Source organism: Galeopterus variegatus, unplaced genomic scaffold, assembly GCF_000696425.1.
Source record: "Galeopterus variegatus unplaced genomic scaffold, G_variegatus-3.0.2 Scaffold4928, whole genome shotgun sequence".
NCBI lineage: Eukaryota > Metazoa > Chordata > Mammalia > Dermoptera > Cynocephalidae > Galeopterus > Galeopterus variegatus.
The window spans coordinates 21707-38166 of NW_007731039.1; the positions used below are offsets into that span (position 1 = coordinate 21707).

Sequence of the window (16460 nt, forward strand, 5' to 3'; positions counted from 1 at the left end):
CTCAGTGCGGAGCCGATTCAACCAGAATGGCTGGCCTGCCCTCACTAAGCCGTCCGTCTCCACCCCCACCTGAGAAAATGGAGGCAACTCTGCTGTGGGCGCCTAGCCTAGTGTGGTAGGCGGGAGCCAGGCGGGTGGGGAGCAGCCAGGCTTCGCCCCGCAAGTGGGGCTGGGCTGGGGGTGACTCACAGAGCTCGCAGCGTTGGGCTGGTCCAACGCGCCTCACTCCGTTTCTGCACCAGTTCCGCTGGCTTTCCTGGTCTTTGTTGACTGGGCCGCTCACCCATTCCCGCAGCCGGGTTTGGGTGCTCTCAGGAGTCCTCCTCTGTGTCGGCCCCAAAACCTCGAACCTGCTACCGCTTGTTTGTCAATGCAGGATCGTTGTTGAAAGAATTATTCGCCTTTTGTTGCTCTTGGAAGTGCAATTTATACTCTGGTATCACAGCGCACAGCTCTCAGGATCGCGCTGTCTCCTGGCACGGCCGCTCCAGACCCGTCGCCACCTTGGACCCTTTAAAATGCTTTTAAACAACAATAATTAGCAGAAAATTGAAAGAAAATGAGAACCATTGGAATATATCAAAACTGGATCAGAGCCTAGAGATGAATAGAGAGGAAGGGCCTGGGGAGCATCCTTGGGGAAACCTCTGGGCTTCAGAGGGTTCTTTTTCTATTTAGGTACTTGGACAGTCTCCAGATATGCCTTATCCACCAACTTGACTGTGAGGTTTCCTTGGCTTCTGTTGATTAACCAAAGCATATATCATTTTGGCAAGCTGAGCAAGAGAGAGAACGATGTTCAAGTCATCCAGAATTAATTAATTGGTTTTTTAAAAAGAAAAAAGGAGGAATGAAGGTTTTGGTGAAATGGAAGGCCATATTTGTCTCAGTTCCAGAAAAGGAGCCATTTAAATTACTGTTTGGCCCTTTCTCAGAGGTGAACATGTAATCAAATGTGTTTCTGTAGACTATTTGTTTTTCAGAAGATGATTAGTTTGAAACTCATCCAAGTAACTTGTTTCTTCTCTTTATTTTGGCCCCTGACTTGTGGCCATTTTTCTCATTAGTACTACCAGAGAGAGATAAAAAGGATGAAATCAACTTTGATTATTAAACGTAGTTACGACAAAAGGTTTATTGAGGTTAGAAATGAAAATGCTACATAAAACAAAATATCTTCATTCTTGTGGCATTTTAAAAATGTACTTTATTTCTATCCTATTGCTCATGACTATGAAAAGTTTCTAGAATTGAAATCTATGTACGTATCTAGATCCATCTTTGTTTAAGCATTTAAAAAAATTTTTATCCATCTGAAAAATATAGCTTTTATGTAAATTATATAACATTATGATGAGATCCTCTTCCTATAACTCCTAGATACTTGCTTTAGCTTACAATTGTCAGTCGTTAAATTACTAATATATGTAATAATTACACACAAATATTATTTCCAGAATCATAACTAGATTATTTCATGATTTTTTATTACCTTGATAACTATAGTCTTTTTCTAAGCATTTTCCTTAAGATACTAGACTTTTTCTATGACCTAATTGTTTATGGAATCAATTAGAATTTTTGTCAGACACCTTTAATTCATCATTAGTAATGCGAAATGTGGAGAGAAATCAAATTCTACTTACAGTTGTCAGAAGAGATGGGTGATTGAAATAAATGTGTAAAATATCAAACTCAGTTATTCTTTTAAACCACATTTCTCATACAACATGTATACTAAAGTAGTCTTAGTCTTTTAGAATAGATGTTAAACAGTGAATGTTCGACTTTAATACAGAATGAGGGTATTTCAGAAAAACTCCTGGATTCATATTATCTTTCAGTTCTATTTCCCAAGAACTTTCAAAGTACCCTCATATCTACAGATGCCAAGTATTATGCTCTAATAGGAAAAGTGAAGGTGTAAAACTCTCATAACTGTTAATAAATCCATAAATCAGGAGCCTAGTGGTTGAGAATGTGGACTCTGAAGTCAGACTACCTGGGCTTGAAACCAGGCTTCACCACCTTGGGCAGATTCCTCAGCCTTTCTGTGCCTCAGTTTCTTTATCTCTAAAACAGAGGTAATGATAGTTTCCACCACATAGGATATTGTGAAATAAATGTAAGACACTTAAAACAGTCCCTGGCACATTATACCAAATAGATAATTAGTGATGAGGTGATAGATTATGATGGATGATGATTGTTTGGTATGTTCAAGCAATATTTATTGTTTTTTTCACTGTTTTTTTCCACTTTATCGTCTCACAGTTCTTCTTTGTAAAAAAAAAAAGATAAAATGAAATTTAGTGTCTGGCTCTTACAAATATATTTTAAGATTCATTATTAATTTGTTGTAATCTTGTTAATTCCTGGTGGGGGAGGGAATGATTGCAAAGATCTTGTCTTCTAAGTTCTATAATAATACCATTATATTTACCTTCCAATAAATAATGGGACAAATATTAACTTCAAAAATAAGTTCATTATATACCTTTCACCAGCATAAGTTTGAATATTACCACATGGTCGTAGCAAAGAAATACTGGCCAATTTGTTAATTAATTTCTGTTTGTATTTTTTGAAGTTAGTTATTTATTTTATATAAAGTGATGAACTTTCATTTAAGACACTAGAAAATTATCATGTTTTTAAATTGCAATCATTTTGTTTCACATTAAAGATCCAGACTCAGCCATTTTTGGAACTGGTAACATTTTAGACATATGACATGACTGAAATCACTTTTTGGAATTAGAACTTACTTACCCAGTAATTTTTCAATAGTTCTATACAATGAACTTTACTGCTTCTTTTTTTAATCTCTTATCTTCTGTGAAAATACATGTATATTCAGATATCTAACTATATAATTAACATAAAGGTATGGGAAATTACTATTATTGTAATTATATGCTTCACATAAATGCTAAATGTATCCTTTTTCTGAAATGATATTGTTGGTTATTGTTAAATCTCTTACATTACAGATTTGAACTTAATTAAAATTAAATTTTTTATTTATGAAATCAATATTTTAAAAATATTTTAGCATTTATTTGTACATATTTGTGGGGCTCAATATGTTGTTTCAATACATGCATATACTGCACAGTGATTCGCTTAGGGTAGATAGCATAGTTTTGTACCCTGTAGTTCACTGTTTTTCCTCCTCCTCCCTCTACCCCTGGCCTTTGGTACTCCTGTAACCATTATTCTACTCTCTACTATGCGAACCACTTTTTTTTTCAAATTCCACCTATAAGTAATATCATGTGGTATTTGTCTTTCTGTGCCTGACTTACATCACTTAGCATGATGATTTCCAGTTCCATCCATGTAGCTGAGTAGTATTCTGTTATGTATATGAACCACAGTTTTTTTATCCATTCATCTGTTGATGGACATTTAGGCTGATTCTGTCTTGGCTATTTTGAATAGCACTGCAATGAACATGAGAGTGCAGATGTCTTTTTGATATATACATCGCATTTTCTTTAGGTATACCCAGTAGTGGGATAGCTGGGTCCTAGGGTAAATCTCTTTTTAGTTCACTGAGAAACCTCCATACTGTCTTCCACAGTGGCTGTATCAATTTACACTCATACCAGCAATGTAAGAGAGTTCCTTTTTCTCTGCATCCTAGCCAGCATTTGTTATCTTTTTGTCTTGTTGATAATACCCATTCTAACTGGAGTGAGATGGTACCTCATTGTGGTTTTAATTTGCATTTCCCTGATGATTAGTGATGTTGAGTATTTTTTCATGTGCTTATTGGCCACTTGTAAGCATTCTTTTAAGAAATGTCTGTTCAGGTCCTTTGCCCATTTTTTGATTGGGTTGGTTTTTTGCTGTTGAATCATTTAAGTTCCTTGTATATTCTGGATATAAGCCCCTTGTCTAATGGGTAGTTTGCAAACACTTTCTCCCATTCTATATGTGTCTCTTCACTTTGTTGACCCTTGCTGTGCAGAAGCTTTTTAGTTTGATATAATCCCATTTATGTATTTTTGTTTTATTTTGCCTGTGTCTTTGTAGTCTCTCTCAAAAAAAGCACTGACTACTCCCATTTTGTGTAGTGTTTCCTCTATGTTTTCTTCTGGTAGTTTCATAGTTGCAGGTTTTAAGTTTAGTTCTTTGTGTATGGTGAGAAATAGGGGTCTAATTTCAGTTTCTGCATTTGGATATCCAGTTTTCCCAGCACCATTTGTTGAAGAGGCTGACCTTACCCCATTGTATATTTTTGGTACCTTTGTGGAAAATCAGTTGGCTCTAAACATGTGGGTTCATTTCAGGGCTCTGTATTCTATTCTATTGGTCAATTTGTCTGTTTTTATGCTAGTACCATGCTTTTTTGGTTACTGTAGTTTTATAGTATATTTTGAAGTCAAGAAGTGGGATACCTTCAACGTTGTATTTTTTGTTCAAGATTGCTTTTAGTTATACAGGGTCTTTTGTGGTTCCATACAAATTTTAAGATTGTTTTTCTATTTCTGTGAAGAATGTCATTGGTATTTTGATAAAAATTGTGTTAAATGTGTAGATTGCTTTGTGTAATACGGACATTTTGGTAATGCTAATTATTCTAACCCATGAACATATGATATCTTTCTATTTGTTTGTGTCCTCTTCAAGTTTTTTCACCAGTGTTTTATAGTTTTCATTATAGAGGTCTCTCACCTTCTTAGTTAAATATATTCCTAGGTATTGCATGATTTGGGTAGCTGCTGTGAATGGAATTACTTTCTTGATTTCTTCTTTGGCTATTTCATTATTGGTGTGTAGGAAGGTTATTGATTTTTGTGTGTTGATTTTGTATCCTGCCACTATACTGAATTCATTTATTATTTCTAGTGATTTTTTGGTGGAGTCTATGATTTCCTATATATAGGATCATGTCATCTGCAAATAGGGATAGTTTGACTTCCTCCTTTCTGACTTGAATGTTCCTTATTGCTTTCTGTTGCCTTATTGAACTGGCTAGAACTTCTAGTACTTTACTGAATAAGAGTGGGGAAACTGGGCATCTTTGTTTTGTTCCAGATCTTAGAGGAAAAGCCTCAAATTTTTGTCCATTCAGTGTGATATTGCTGTGGGTTTTGTCTATGGCCTTTACTGTGTTGAGGTACATTCCTTCTGTACCTTATGTGTGAGTATTTTTATCATGAAGAGGTGTCGGATTTTTTCAAATGCTTTTTATGCATTTGTTGAAATGATCATATGGTTTTGGTCCTTCATTCTGTTGATGTGATGTGTGACATTTGCGTATGTTGAATCATCCTTGCATCCCTGGAATGAATTCCACTTGATCATCGTGTATGCTCTTTTTAATGTGTTGCTAGATTCTGTTTGCTAGTATTTTGTTGGGGATTTTCACATCTTTGTTCATTAGAGATATTGGCCTGTAGTTTTCTTTTTTTTGTTGTGTCCTTTTTTGGTTTTAGCATGAAGGTAATGCTGGCCTCTTAGAATGAGTTTGGAAGTATTCTCTCCTCTTCAGTTTTTTGGAAGAGTTTGAGAAGAATCGGTATGAATTATTCTTTAAATGTTTGGTTTAATTCAGCAGTGAAGCCATCTATTCCTGAGATTTTCTTTGTTGAAAGACTTTTTCTTACAGCTTTGGTCTCGTTACTTGTTACTGGTCTGTTTAGGTTTTCTAGTTCTTCATGATGCAACTTTGGCAAGTTGTATGTGTCCAGGAGTTTATCCATGTCTTCTAGGTTTTCCGCTTTGTTCGCATATAGTTGTTCATAGTAGTCCCTTATCCTTTGTAAGTCTGTGGTATCAGTTGTAACATAACCTTTTTATTTCTAATTTTATTTGAGTCTTCTCCCTTATTATCTTCGTTGGTCTAGCTAAAGGTTTTATTAATTTTGTTTATCTTTTTGAAGAACCAACTCTTTGTTTCATTGACCATTCACTGTATTGCATTTTAGTCTCTGATTCAATTATCTGTGGTCTGATCTTTGTTATTTCTCTTCTTCTACTGATTTTGGGTTTGGTCTTGCTTTTTTGGCTCCTTGATGTGTAACATTAGGTTGTTTATTTGGAGTCATTCTTTTTTAATGTAGGCATTTATTGCTATGAAATTCCCTCTTAGAAATGCTTTTGCTGTATCCCCTAGGGTCTGGTATGTTGTGTTTAGATTTTCATTTGTCTCTAGGAATTTTTTAATTTCCTTCTTGATTTCTTCTTTGACCCATTCATTGTTTAGGAGCATATTGTTTAATTTCCATATATTCATACAGTTTCTAGTGTCCCTTTTGTTGTTGATTTCTGGTTTTATTCCATTGTGGTTGGACAAGGTAGTTGATATGATTTTGATCTTTTTAAATTTGTTGAAACTTGTTTTGAACTCTAACATATGGTCTATTCTAGAGAATGTTCCATGTGCTGCTGAGAAGAATGTGTATTCTGCAGCTGTTGGATGAAATGCTCTATCAATATCTCTTAGGTCAAGTGGTTCTATATTAGAGATTAATTCTGATGTTTCCTTGTTAATTTTCTGCCTGGATGATCTGTCCCTTGCTGAAAATGGGGTATTAAACTCCCCAACTGTTATGGTGTTGGAGTCTCTCTCTTCCATTAGGTCTAATAGTAATTGCTTTATATAACTGGGTGCTCTGGAGTTGGGTGCATATATATTTAGAAATGTTATATCTTCTTGTTGAATTGATCCCTTTAACATTATATAATGACCTTCCTTATCTTTTCTTTACTTTCCTGGGCTTAAAGTCTATTTTATCTGATATAAGTGTAGCTACTCCTGCCTTTTTATGGTTTCCATTTGCATGAAATATTTTCTTCCGTCCCTTCACTTTCAGCCAGTATGTGTTTTTATCAGCTAAGTGAGTTTCTTACAGGTAGTATATTGTTGGTTCTTGTTTTATATTCCATTCAGCCACTCTGTGTCTTTTAATTGGGACAGTTAGTTCATTTACATTTAGGGTTATTATTGATATACAGGGACTTGTTATTGCCATTTTGCTATTTTTTTCTGATTGTTTTGTAGAGCCTTTTTTCCTTTTTTTCCCGATCTTATTGTCTTCCTTTGTGGTTGAGTGGTTTTCTCTAGATTTATGTTTTTATTTCTTGCTGGGTTTTTTTGGTATGACTTTTCTAAGTTTTTGTGTTATGGTTACCCTGGGGCTTACAAAAAACATGTTATAGTTATAAAAAATTATTTTAAGGTAGTAACTTTGATATCTAAGAAAAAAGAAAAAACCAAAGCCTATATACATTTAGACGTCATCTCCCCCCTCCCCCACACACACTTTTTGACAGTTTGTTGTTTCAAATTTCATCTTTTACTATTGCCTATCTCTTATGCAGTTGTTGTATTTGTTGTTGTCTTGTTAAGTTTGTCCTTTAGTCTTTATACGAAGGATGTAAGCAGTTATTCATCACCCTTACCACATTGGAATATTCTGAGGTTGTATGTGAACTTACTTTACTAACAAGTTATGGACCTTCAAATGTTTTCTTTTTACTCCTTAATGCTGTTTTCTTTCAAATTGAAGAACTCCCTTTAGCATTTCTTGTAAGGCAGGTCTAGTGTTGATGAATTCCCTTAACTTTTCATTGTCTGGAAAATACTTTATTTCTCCTTCATAAAATGTTGAAATGCAAAGCAATTTTGTAGATAAAATTCAAGTAATTTTTCCCCCAAAGAGAGTTTAAAGTAACAGAATCTTTCTTAACTGAGAAAAAAAAAGCCATTCATTGAATCATCTTTTTTTCTTATGAAATTATTTGATATTTAAAATCTGAATCCTTTATTGTGATTTTTTTCTTTAAAGTCCTATCACTATCCATAATTTAAAATGTTCACTTGCTCTGATAGCTTGCACAATTTCAGGATTTCTGGATAATTTTTAAACTTTAATGAAACATTTTCTAAGATGCCTTTATTTAAATGGAAAATAGAATCTGGCCCTCTTTATTGGAGGAAGATATTGCCATACATTAGCTTTTAATTACTAATGTAGAGATGATTTGATATAATTATTAAAACTTCATCAACAAGAAATAAAGGTGAAAATACAGGATACTACAAAATAACAGGACATCAGAGTTCGTATAAGTATTTCATCACTCTTCTGGATCTAGTTAGTTATAGTTGAAGTGTCTCTGTTGAAACCTACTTTTTATTGTGTATGTGTATCAAGTATAATAAGTTAATAACATACCAATATTTGGGCTTTCCCCTGTAACTTTTTAAAACACATAATATAAGGTTTGGATTTTGGGGGAAGTGAGGTATTTTCTTTCTTCAGAATGTTGAATTACCATGTTGTGTCTTATATGTCTCATAGGCAATTCACTTATCAAGCAGTTATTTAAGTTGAGTATAGGCTTCTTCTGACAAACTTTAGAAACCAGAACGTTCGGATAGTAATTTCTCACCAGTTTAAAGACAGCATTATTAAATCATGGATTCATCCCTAGGGCATGGGGCAATTTTAATTTGATAGAGTAATTTGGGGGGGTTGTTTTGTTTTGTTTTGTTTTGTAAATGAGGTTATAATGTACTTGAAAATATTCCAGTTGCTTCACTTTTTTTTTTTCTGATTCCATCTTTTTCTTAGGGTATGTATATTAAATCAACATATGATGGCCTCCATGTAATTACTGGAACAACAGAAAATGTAAGTATTGCAACATTTCGAATTTGGGTATGTGTTTTTCCATTTTATAGTTAAACAACTTCTATATTAACATGAATGAGTTGACTTCTGAGGACATGAACAGATAAGAGATAGAACTAAAAAGACATACTGAGTTAGGAGGTGCTGGCTTTGCTATACTTTCAGTCATTTTATTTAGTTTAGAACAGTTATCAAAGTAAATCAGGTGTTTTCTGTTTACAGCCAGAGATTAGTCTTTGTTAAGCATTTTCTGGTTCGTGATAAGTTATTATGACATCTAAAATAATCCACTTTCATCTGTCAAATAGTTTATTTATTTTAAGAAACTTAACTCATGAGAAAGAAACATCAGTTAAGTCAAGCTTTCTGAAGATTTGCAGTGTAATTCATCTTAATTCAGTGGAGGGGCAGCATGGAGCAGCTGAGTCCCTTGGGAACTTGCTAGACATGCAAATTATAAGCCTCAACCCCAGACCTAGTGAATCTGAAATTCTGGATACCAGCCTGTTTCTTAATAAGAGATTCTATTTTAACAAGTGATTCTGGGGACATGCTCAAGTTTGAGAACCACTGTAAGCCGTGGGTCAGAAGTCTCTAGGCCTAGGTCTTACCACCAGTTCTGTATCTTAATGGGTGTAATTTTTGGCAAGTCACTTAACCTCCCATTGCTTTGGTTTCCTTCTGTACCACATACCTCATTAGGCTGTAAAGATCAAATAAGCCAATAAATGTGAAAGGCTATGCTATAGAGAACTATAGCTATGCTACAGAGAGAAAAATATGAAGTGATCGTGTTGGACATTAACATGATCAGTATGATAGAATTAAATAGCATAATAAATTATTATTCCTGCATTTGGATATTCCAGATTTCCATTCTGCTCTTACGTAAGCAGGTACTGAGCTTTGAATTTATTATTTTTTTTCTTTTAGAGATTTTGACAAATTGCATGTTTATGCTGTGTTCCTTTAAAGAAGACTGAGATGGAATTAGTTTAATCTCAAGTTATTATTGATCTCAACATTTTACCAGCATTTTCTTTTTAAAACTAAACATTTTCTTCATCTAATTCACTTACTACTTTAATCACTTATTGATTTCACCCTCCCCCGCCCCGTCTATCTCTTGGTTTCTTGTGAAAGGTGAAACACATAATATACATCGCAGTCAGATTACTGTAGCGGCTTCACATTTGGTATTAAATAGAGTCGTAGGGGAACAAAAATATCAGTTAAATGCATATTGTGAAATATTTAACCACTTTATACACAGTAAAACACTACAAACTATACTTTTGCCCCTGATTGATCACTTTCATCTATTTGTACGTTGATTCGATCATTCATTTATTCATTTGTTCATTTAACAAGCCTCTGCTTCATGTCTGCTGTATTCCAGGCATGGTGCTAGGTATTGGAAGAATTTTTAAAATAAACTAGATTGCTGCCCTTGAGGAGTGGACAGCAAGTAGGGATTCATCTGTGTAAACAGGTAGTGTAATTTGCATGGATGGACAAAGAAAAGGACAGTAAATGCTGCCAAGGGAAATCAGAGAAGGAATCACAGAAGTGGTGATTTTGAACTATATCTTGAAGAATTGGTAGGAATGCATCACTCTGTGTTGTCTGGAGTTCGTTTTTAAAAAATGAGCACTATGCCTTGCTCATATTAATCATTCAGTAAAATTTGATAAATGGATAAGTGATCAAAAGAGAGATTGATTCCGGTAGTAATTCAAGTATGAACCATGTATTAATAGCTCATCCTTTGGTCCTTCTTTTTTCTTGAAAATATTTTACTACTTTTGGTACCCAGTCATTTATAATTAGGAGATCTGTGTTGTCTTGGTAAAGCTGCTCACTAAAGTAGGTAAGCTATTTTGCTTTGCTGTGCCCTAGTTTCTTAGTTTTCTCATGTAAAATGAGGGGTTTGGACAAAATGATCCTTAGGATCCCTTTTCATACTGAAAGCCTATAATTTATATGACTTACTCCCTTTTACTTACCTGTGCAAAAAGTTGCTTGAGTTTCTTTGAATTTTATTTTATCTTCTTTTACATCATGACTAGAGCCAGTTGCTTGATATTTTTCTCCCATACTCTTCTTTAAAAAGGTTAATTGTGAACCAAATAGAACAAGGACCAACTATAGTTACAGCTCTGTTAAAGTAGTGATTACAATCTTTTCTGAGTTGTTACATGGTATTTGTCTGATTTGGTACTATGTCCACCTCCTAAAAGTACTGTGAGATATGTACTTTATTTTCTTGTTGTGAATCCAACTCTAAGGATGATGTCATATCTTAGATGAATCTATCCCCTTAATAATATACTTGTGTTATTACTTCAATAACTGGAACTCTCTTGGATATCATCCTATCTTGTACCTAGCCTATGGCAAATAACTTTATTGTGAATTTTAAAATTTTGTTGAATTGAGGTTAATATTGTCTCAAGACTTTTATGATTTTGAAATAATTAGAAATGAATCAAAAATAAAGTAACCTGAAATCACTTTTAAAGTAAATCCTATTTCAGAGTCTCAAAGTAGCATTTTACTTTGCAGATTCTACCACTGTATCATTCTCCTTTAGCTTTGAATAGATGATACAGCATTGTAGTTGTGTTTGATAAATAAATAATGCCATATATATATATACACAAATATATTGTTATAAAAACATATTTTCTCTATATTCAAAAGTACAAAATATATTGCCACATTAAAATGTCTAAATATGCATACAATCTATTATCAGTAGTCACTAGAGGAAGAATAAAGAGTAGTATTTTAAATTCATTATCCAGACCTGCAGTATTAAAAAATAGCAACTTTAAATCTCATTTTAGTTTTCTAAAGACTTCTTAAAGCTTGTCAGCATTAGCTTACCAAGGTTTTTTTTGTTTATTTTTCTGTTTTTGTTTTTAATCTCTTATGGGAGTAAAGAAAAAAAATGACGGAATTGTTACATCCTGTAGAAGTCTTGACATCTTAGCTCGTTTAGTGCGGTTTTGTTGGCCAGTGCATTACACTGTATGAAACATAACCCCCCCCCTATATATATGTATAATATAACTAGACACTTAGAATGTTATATAATGCAGTTTTGAGCTAATGGCTGTCCATCTTTTAATTTGCTTTTCTATATGATCCAGAATTGGTGTTATTAATGATGAAATAAATTATCAATTTAATTATCAAACTTCAAAGCTTTGATGCTAATCATATACGTGTACTTGAAAATATTGATTTAAGTTAACGTGAATTATTTATATTCAATGTAAAGGATCAAAGTTTTTAAAAAAAGATAATGTTTTGAAATATATTTTTGAAGAAGTTGCCAGTAGAGCCCAGCAGGGTTGCCTGTACAAAGTTTGCAAAAGTTAATATCAATTATCATTTTTCCTTAATGCTCTCAGAAATGTGTTATTTTATAACATTAATATCTATATATTGTTTTGTATTTCTGTTTCCTCTCATTAGCGATTCATAGAATGCAAACAGTATAATAAATACTAATAACTATTTTGTTAGTTTAATTCCTTCAATATTATTATTAATTTTTTATCTAATTTAAAGAGATGAACTTTTTGTAGTGTTTCCAGAAAGAGAAAATGACTGATAAAATTTATGTTCTTTATCATTTCTTTTATGTTAAATTCAGTCACCTGCAGATCGGTGCAAGAAAATTCATGCTGGTGATGAAGTGATTCAAGTTAATCATCAGACTGTGGTATGTATAATTACCTTAAGAGTCAGTGGGAGGAACTAATTTAAAGATTTGCTAAAACTTTAAAAGAATACCAATGAGATGAAATGCCTATTTGTGTACAGAATAATTGAACAGCCTTTTAAAAAAATAACTGTATTACTGTTTATTCTTAATTATTTTATGGAATGTAACACATGGCCCTAAAAGAACATGAGGAAATATTGGTGGTGGTTGAGGTTAGATACGCATTTCTGTGTGGACAGATACAGAATAATAGTTTACACTCCATGAACTGGGATAACAATTTTTAAATAGAAATTAAAGTGACAATACATATAAATTCAACCTTGATTTAACTTCAAACTTGATATAACTTTTAAAAGTTACATTTTATAAATTATTGAATTACTTAGTAGATATGTTTTGTAACATCATACATTCATTTATCTACTTTAATGTTGATTTGTTCATTAAAGTATCTGGTGGATTTGGGTTTTTTTGTTTTTTTGGTTTATTTTAAATGTAGATTTTTGAAAATGTTTAGATCTTTAATCGCTGAATTGGCTCTTCATTTCCCAAAAGAGGACTACAGTTTTAGTTTTTAAACTATTGCACTTAATAAGTACATAATATTTTTTTGCCCTGTGAATTTTACAAATCCCTTTACACAGCTATGAATGACAATTGCATTCTGTGCCTATGGTAGATTTTCAAGGGCTAGTTTCTAATCTTACATTTAGAAAATGAACATTATATAATTTTCGGTTTGAACTATTTTATATGCCTCAGTTGATTCACTTGGTCTTTCTCTGCCAAAATAAAGTATATTGTTTTTAAAAATAAAGATAAAATAATCTAAGATTATTATTATTAATATTAATAAGATTATTTTTAAATGGGGGGTCTTTTTTTATAAAATTCTACTTATAGTTTACTAACTCTTCAGAGTGAGTAATTATTTCCTGTTACACCATTTAAATAAATTTGCCTTTGCATTACTAATGACAGAAGAAATTTTGGGAGAAGACTGATTTTTTCCCCAATGATTCTGATCTTAAGGCAAATGCCATTTTGGTTTATAATATCCTAAGAAGTTTGTGATATTTTGGAAACGTTTCTAAGCTTTGGTAATTAAAATCATGATGTTTCTTCAATAAGTTCATTATCTAAGTGAAGTAAAAATTGGTGAAAGTTTAAAAATTTCAATGTGCAGGTGTATGGTTGGCACTGAATAATAGAGTATTGATAATAGACAAAGCCTTTCCACACTATGACAGCTTTGATGACTTTCCGTTCTCATTATTAGAAACTTTCTGTTCTCATTATTACAAAGTGGTTGTCCTGACTCAAGTTTCTTGTCCCATAGGATGAGGATTTGGGCACTGGGATAAAGCAGCTGCTTCGGTAGAGAAGCTGCTTTTTCCTCTTCTAATGTTTAAGCTGCTTCATTTCTACAGTGTGACATTAACAGATATAACATTTGTTGAGTAGTTTCTGCGTGCATTTCCAGTTGGTCAATTCTAAAAGAGTAGAAATTAGTTTTTAATTAAAAATAAAATTGTTTCAAGGATAGTATTTGATCAAAGATTCTGATGTTTATCAAATAAATATGAGTCTTTAAAAGTTTACAAGTGAACTAACATAATCTATATGGATTTGGTGACATTTAAATACTGTGAGAATGTGTAAATACACCTTTGCATCACAGGAATATTCTAAAATGTTGAAAACCACACAGAATGATGTTGAGGAAACTTAGTTCCAGTTTTTGCTCTGAAATTGACTTATGGCTTTATGTCATGGTAACTGAGCATCAGTTTACCTTTTTATAATAATAATCATAGCTAACACTTATTGCGTTCTTACAGTGTGCCAAGCATCATGTTAAGTATTTTACATATTTTATTTCACTTACTCCTTTCAGTAATCCTGCAAAGAAAGTGTATGTGGAAATTGACTCAATGATTATTTAACTCACCCACAACTCAAAGCTCTCTGACTCCAAGACCCATGCTTTTGCTTCAGTTTTATTATATTTCCTCTCAAAACTCAAATTATAAAATTATCAAACAAAAGGGGAAGTATTCTAACAAGGATGTAAGTAAATCTGAGGATTCAGTGAGAGATTAAGTGGGGCCAAGGGTAAGAGAAGAAAGGAAGTGATGATTTACATAACTGAGGTAATAAATCTGCTGAACTGAAATTAGGAATAGGTTTAAAATTTAACTTTACTTCCACTTCCTCACTCTGTTCCTTTCCCTCAGAGAGATAAGATATGTAAAACACCTATCACAATGCAGGGCACACATTAGGAGCTCAGTAACAATTAACTTTCCTATCTCTCTTCTTTCTTTTTACCGGCTACAACAGTTGGACAAATTGGAGTCCTGTTTCTTGGCAGACTGCTACTTGAGCTAACAAATTGATTTTAGATTATAATAGAGACAGGAAAATATGTTGAATTTCACGAAAGTAGCCTTGCTTAATAATGTGATCAGTTACCAGATTTTCTTCTTTGTGTTCAAGTGAGAGGCACATTTATGTAAGAATGATGCAATTCATTAAATGCAGCCTGCTCTGCCCTCTTTTCTTGCTGTTGCCTGTGTTGTGGTCTGTACGGCGCTTTTAATGTCTTACTAGACAATATACAGAGGTGGTGAGATGGAAATTTACTGGGTTTTGTTACTGTGAGAGGTTTGGTCGCAAATAAATTAATTGAAACAAGTATAAGTTATTTATATATAGTCTGCAATTATCCCTTCTATCCCTATATTCATTAGCATGAACATTAGTGGTTGGTTATGATATAATAGTAAGTTACATTAAAGTGTGGCTTAATACATTTGGAATAATATTCTTGAATCCATTAATTAATTAACCAGAAGAGTGACATATTGTCAATATTATTCTGTGCCAGTTTAGACTTCATAATGAAAAGAGCAGTGTTAAATCTTATTATTTTGGCTGATACTAGCCCAATTAGTATTTTTCTATAATTCTAAAATTTTCTACTACTGCAGGTAGTAATGTACAATATAAAATCTGATAATTTTTCTTTATTTAAGATAAAAAGAAAAATGATTTGAATTTTTCCTTAGGCATCCAAGAAAGGTGAATGAATCACAGATGAATTCAAATACAATTTTTTAAAATTAATAGTATGGTATATCTTCAAGATGTCCAATTAAGGGTGTATGTTTTTACTTTGCTCTTTAAAAAAGAAAAAGTATATTCTTATTTGAAATGAAACTGGAAGTTTTATGTCCTTTTTCATGTTGCTATATTCTTTATTATAAGTGGCTTTTAAGCTTTAATCAACATACTTCTGTGGCTGAGAAACTGGCTGCCAGGTAGGAAGAAGAAAAAATCATGAACATCCAAGCAAAGCAGACTGAGTCCTATGGCATGTCTTCCCTGCCACTGAAGATCCAACTCCTCAAAGGCTGCTGGAATCTCCCAAGATTTTTTCCACTTCGTCTGCCACTACATCCCTCTCTGGGAGATACCTCGGCATAGTTTGAACCAGCAACTCTGCCCTCACGATGCACTTTTAACACTTTTTTTTTTTTTAAGCTAATGAGACTATTTATAGTTATTAAAAATATTTGGGCATATTCCTAATGAATCTGTTAAATTTCATACTAATACTGTTTAGGGTTGTAAGTGTTCTGCAGATTCAGTCCATACTAAAAGGAGTATCAGTTGAAAAGAGTGGCATATATGATGGTTGAATCCAGCATTTGAAAAAATTTCCTTTTATTTTATGTAAATATTAAAACATATTCACTGTTATTTTGAAAGGTCTTCTGGAACCTGATGACTACATTATGGCAAGAAATGGTTCAATAAGATGTGGCTATAAAGGCTACTGGAGTGGAAAATAACCAGGCTGAGATAGTCAGGAAGATAGACTACAGCAAATAGTCAGGATGTTGGACATTGATTAGTGAAATATGGAAGATAAGTACTACAAGCTAGTGGGGTTTGTTACCCCCAAAATGATAAACACTGTTGAGCAAGACTAGTGATGGCAGAAAGGGGGGTGGGGAAGGAACAGATTGAAGGACTCTCAAGTCATCTGGAAACTTCAATGTAAC

General features: G+C 33.1%; 1 protein-coding gene across 1 annotated transcript in view; it reads left to right on the top strand.

Annotated features, from left to right (window-relative positions):
* The window catches only part of CNKSR2 (connector enhancer of kinase suppressor of Ras 2), a 155077-nt gene that overhangs the window by 6083 nt on the left and 132534 nt on the right, over positions 1-16460 (top strand). The window contains exons 3-4 of the mRNA XM_008588624.1: positions 8592-8651; positions 12316-12384. Coding sequence (XP_008586846.1) covers positions 8592-8651; positions 12316-12384 — 129 coding nt within the window. The remainder of the gene's footprint in view (positions 1-8591; positions 8652-12315; positions 12385-16460) is intronic.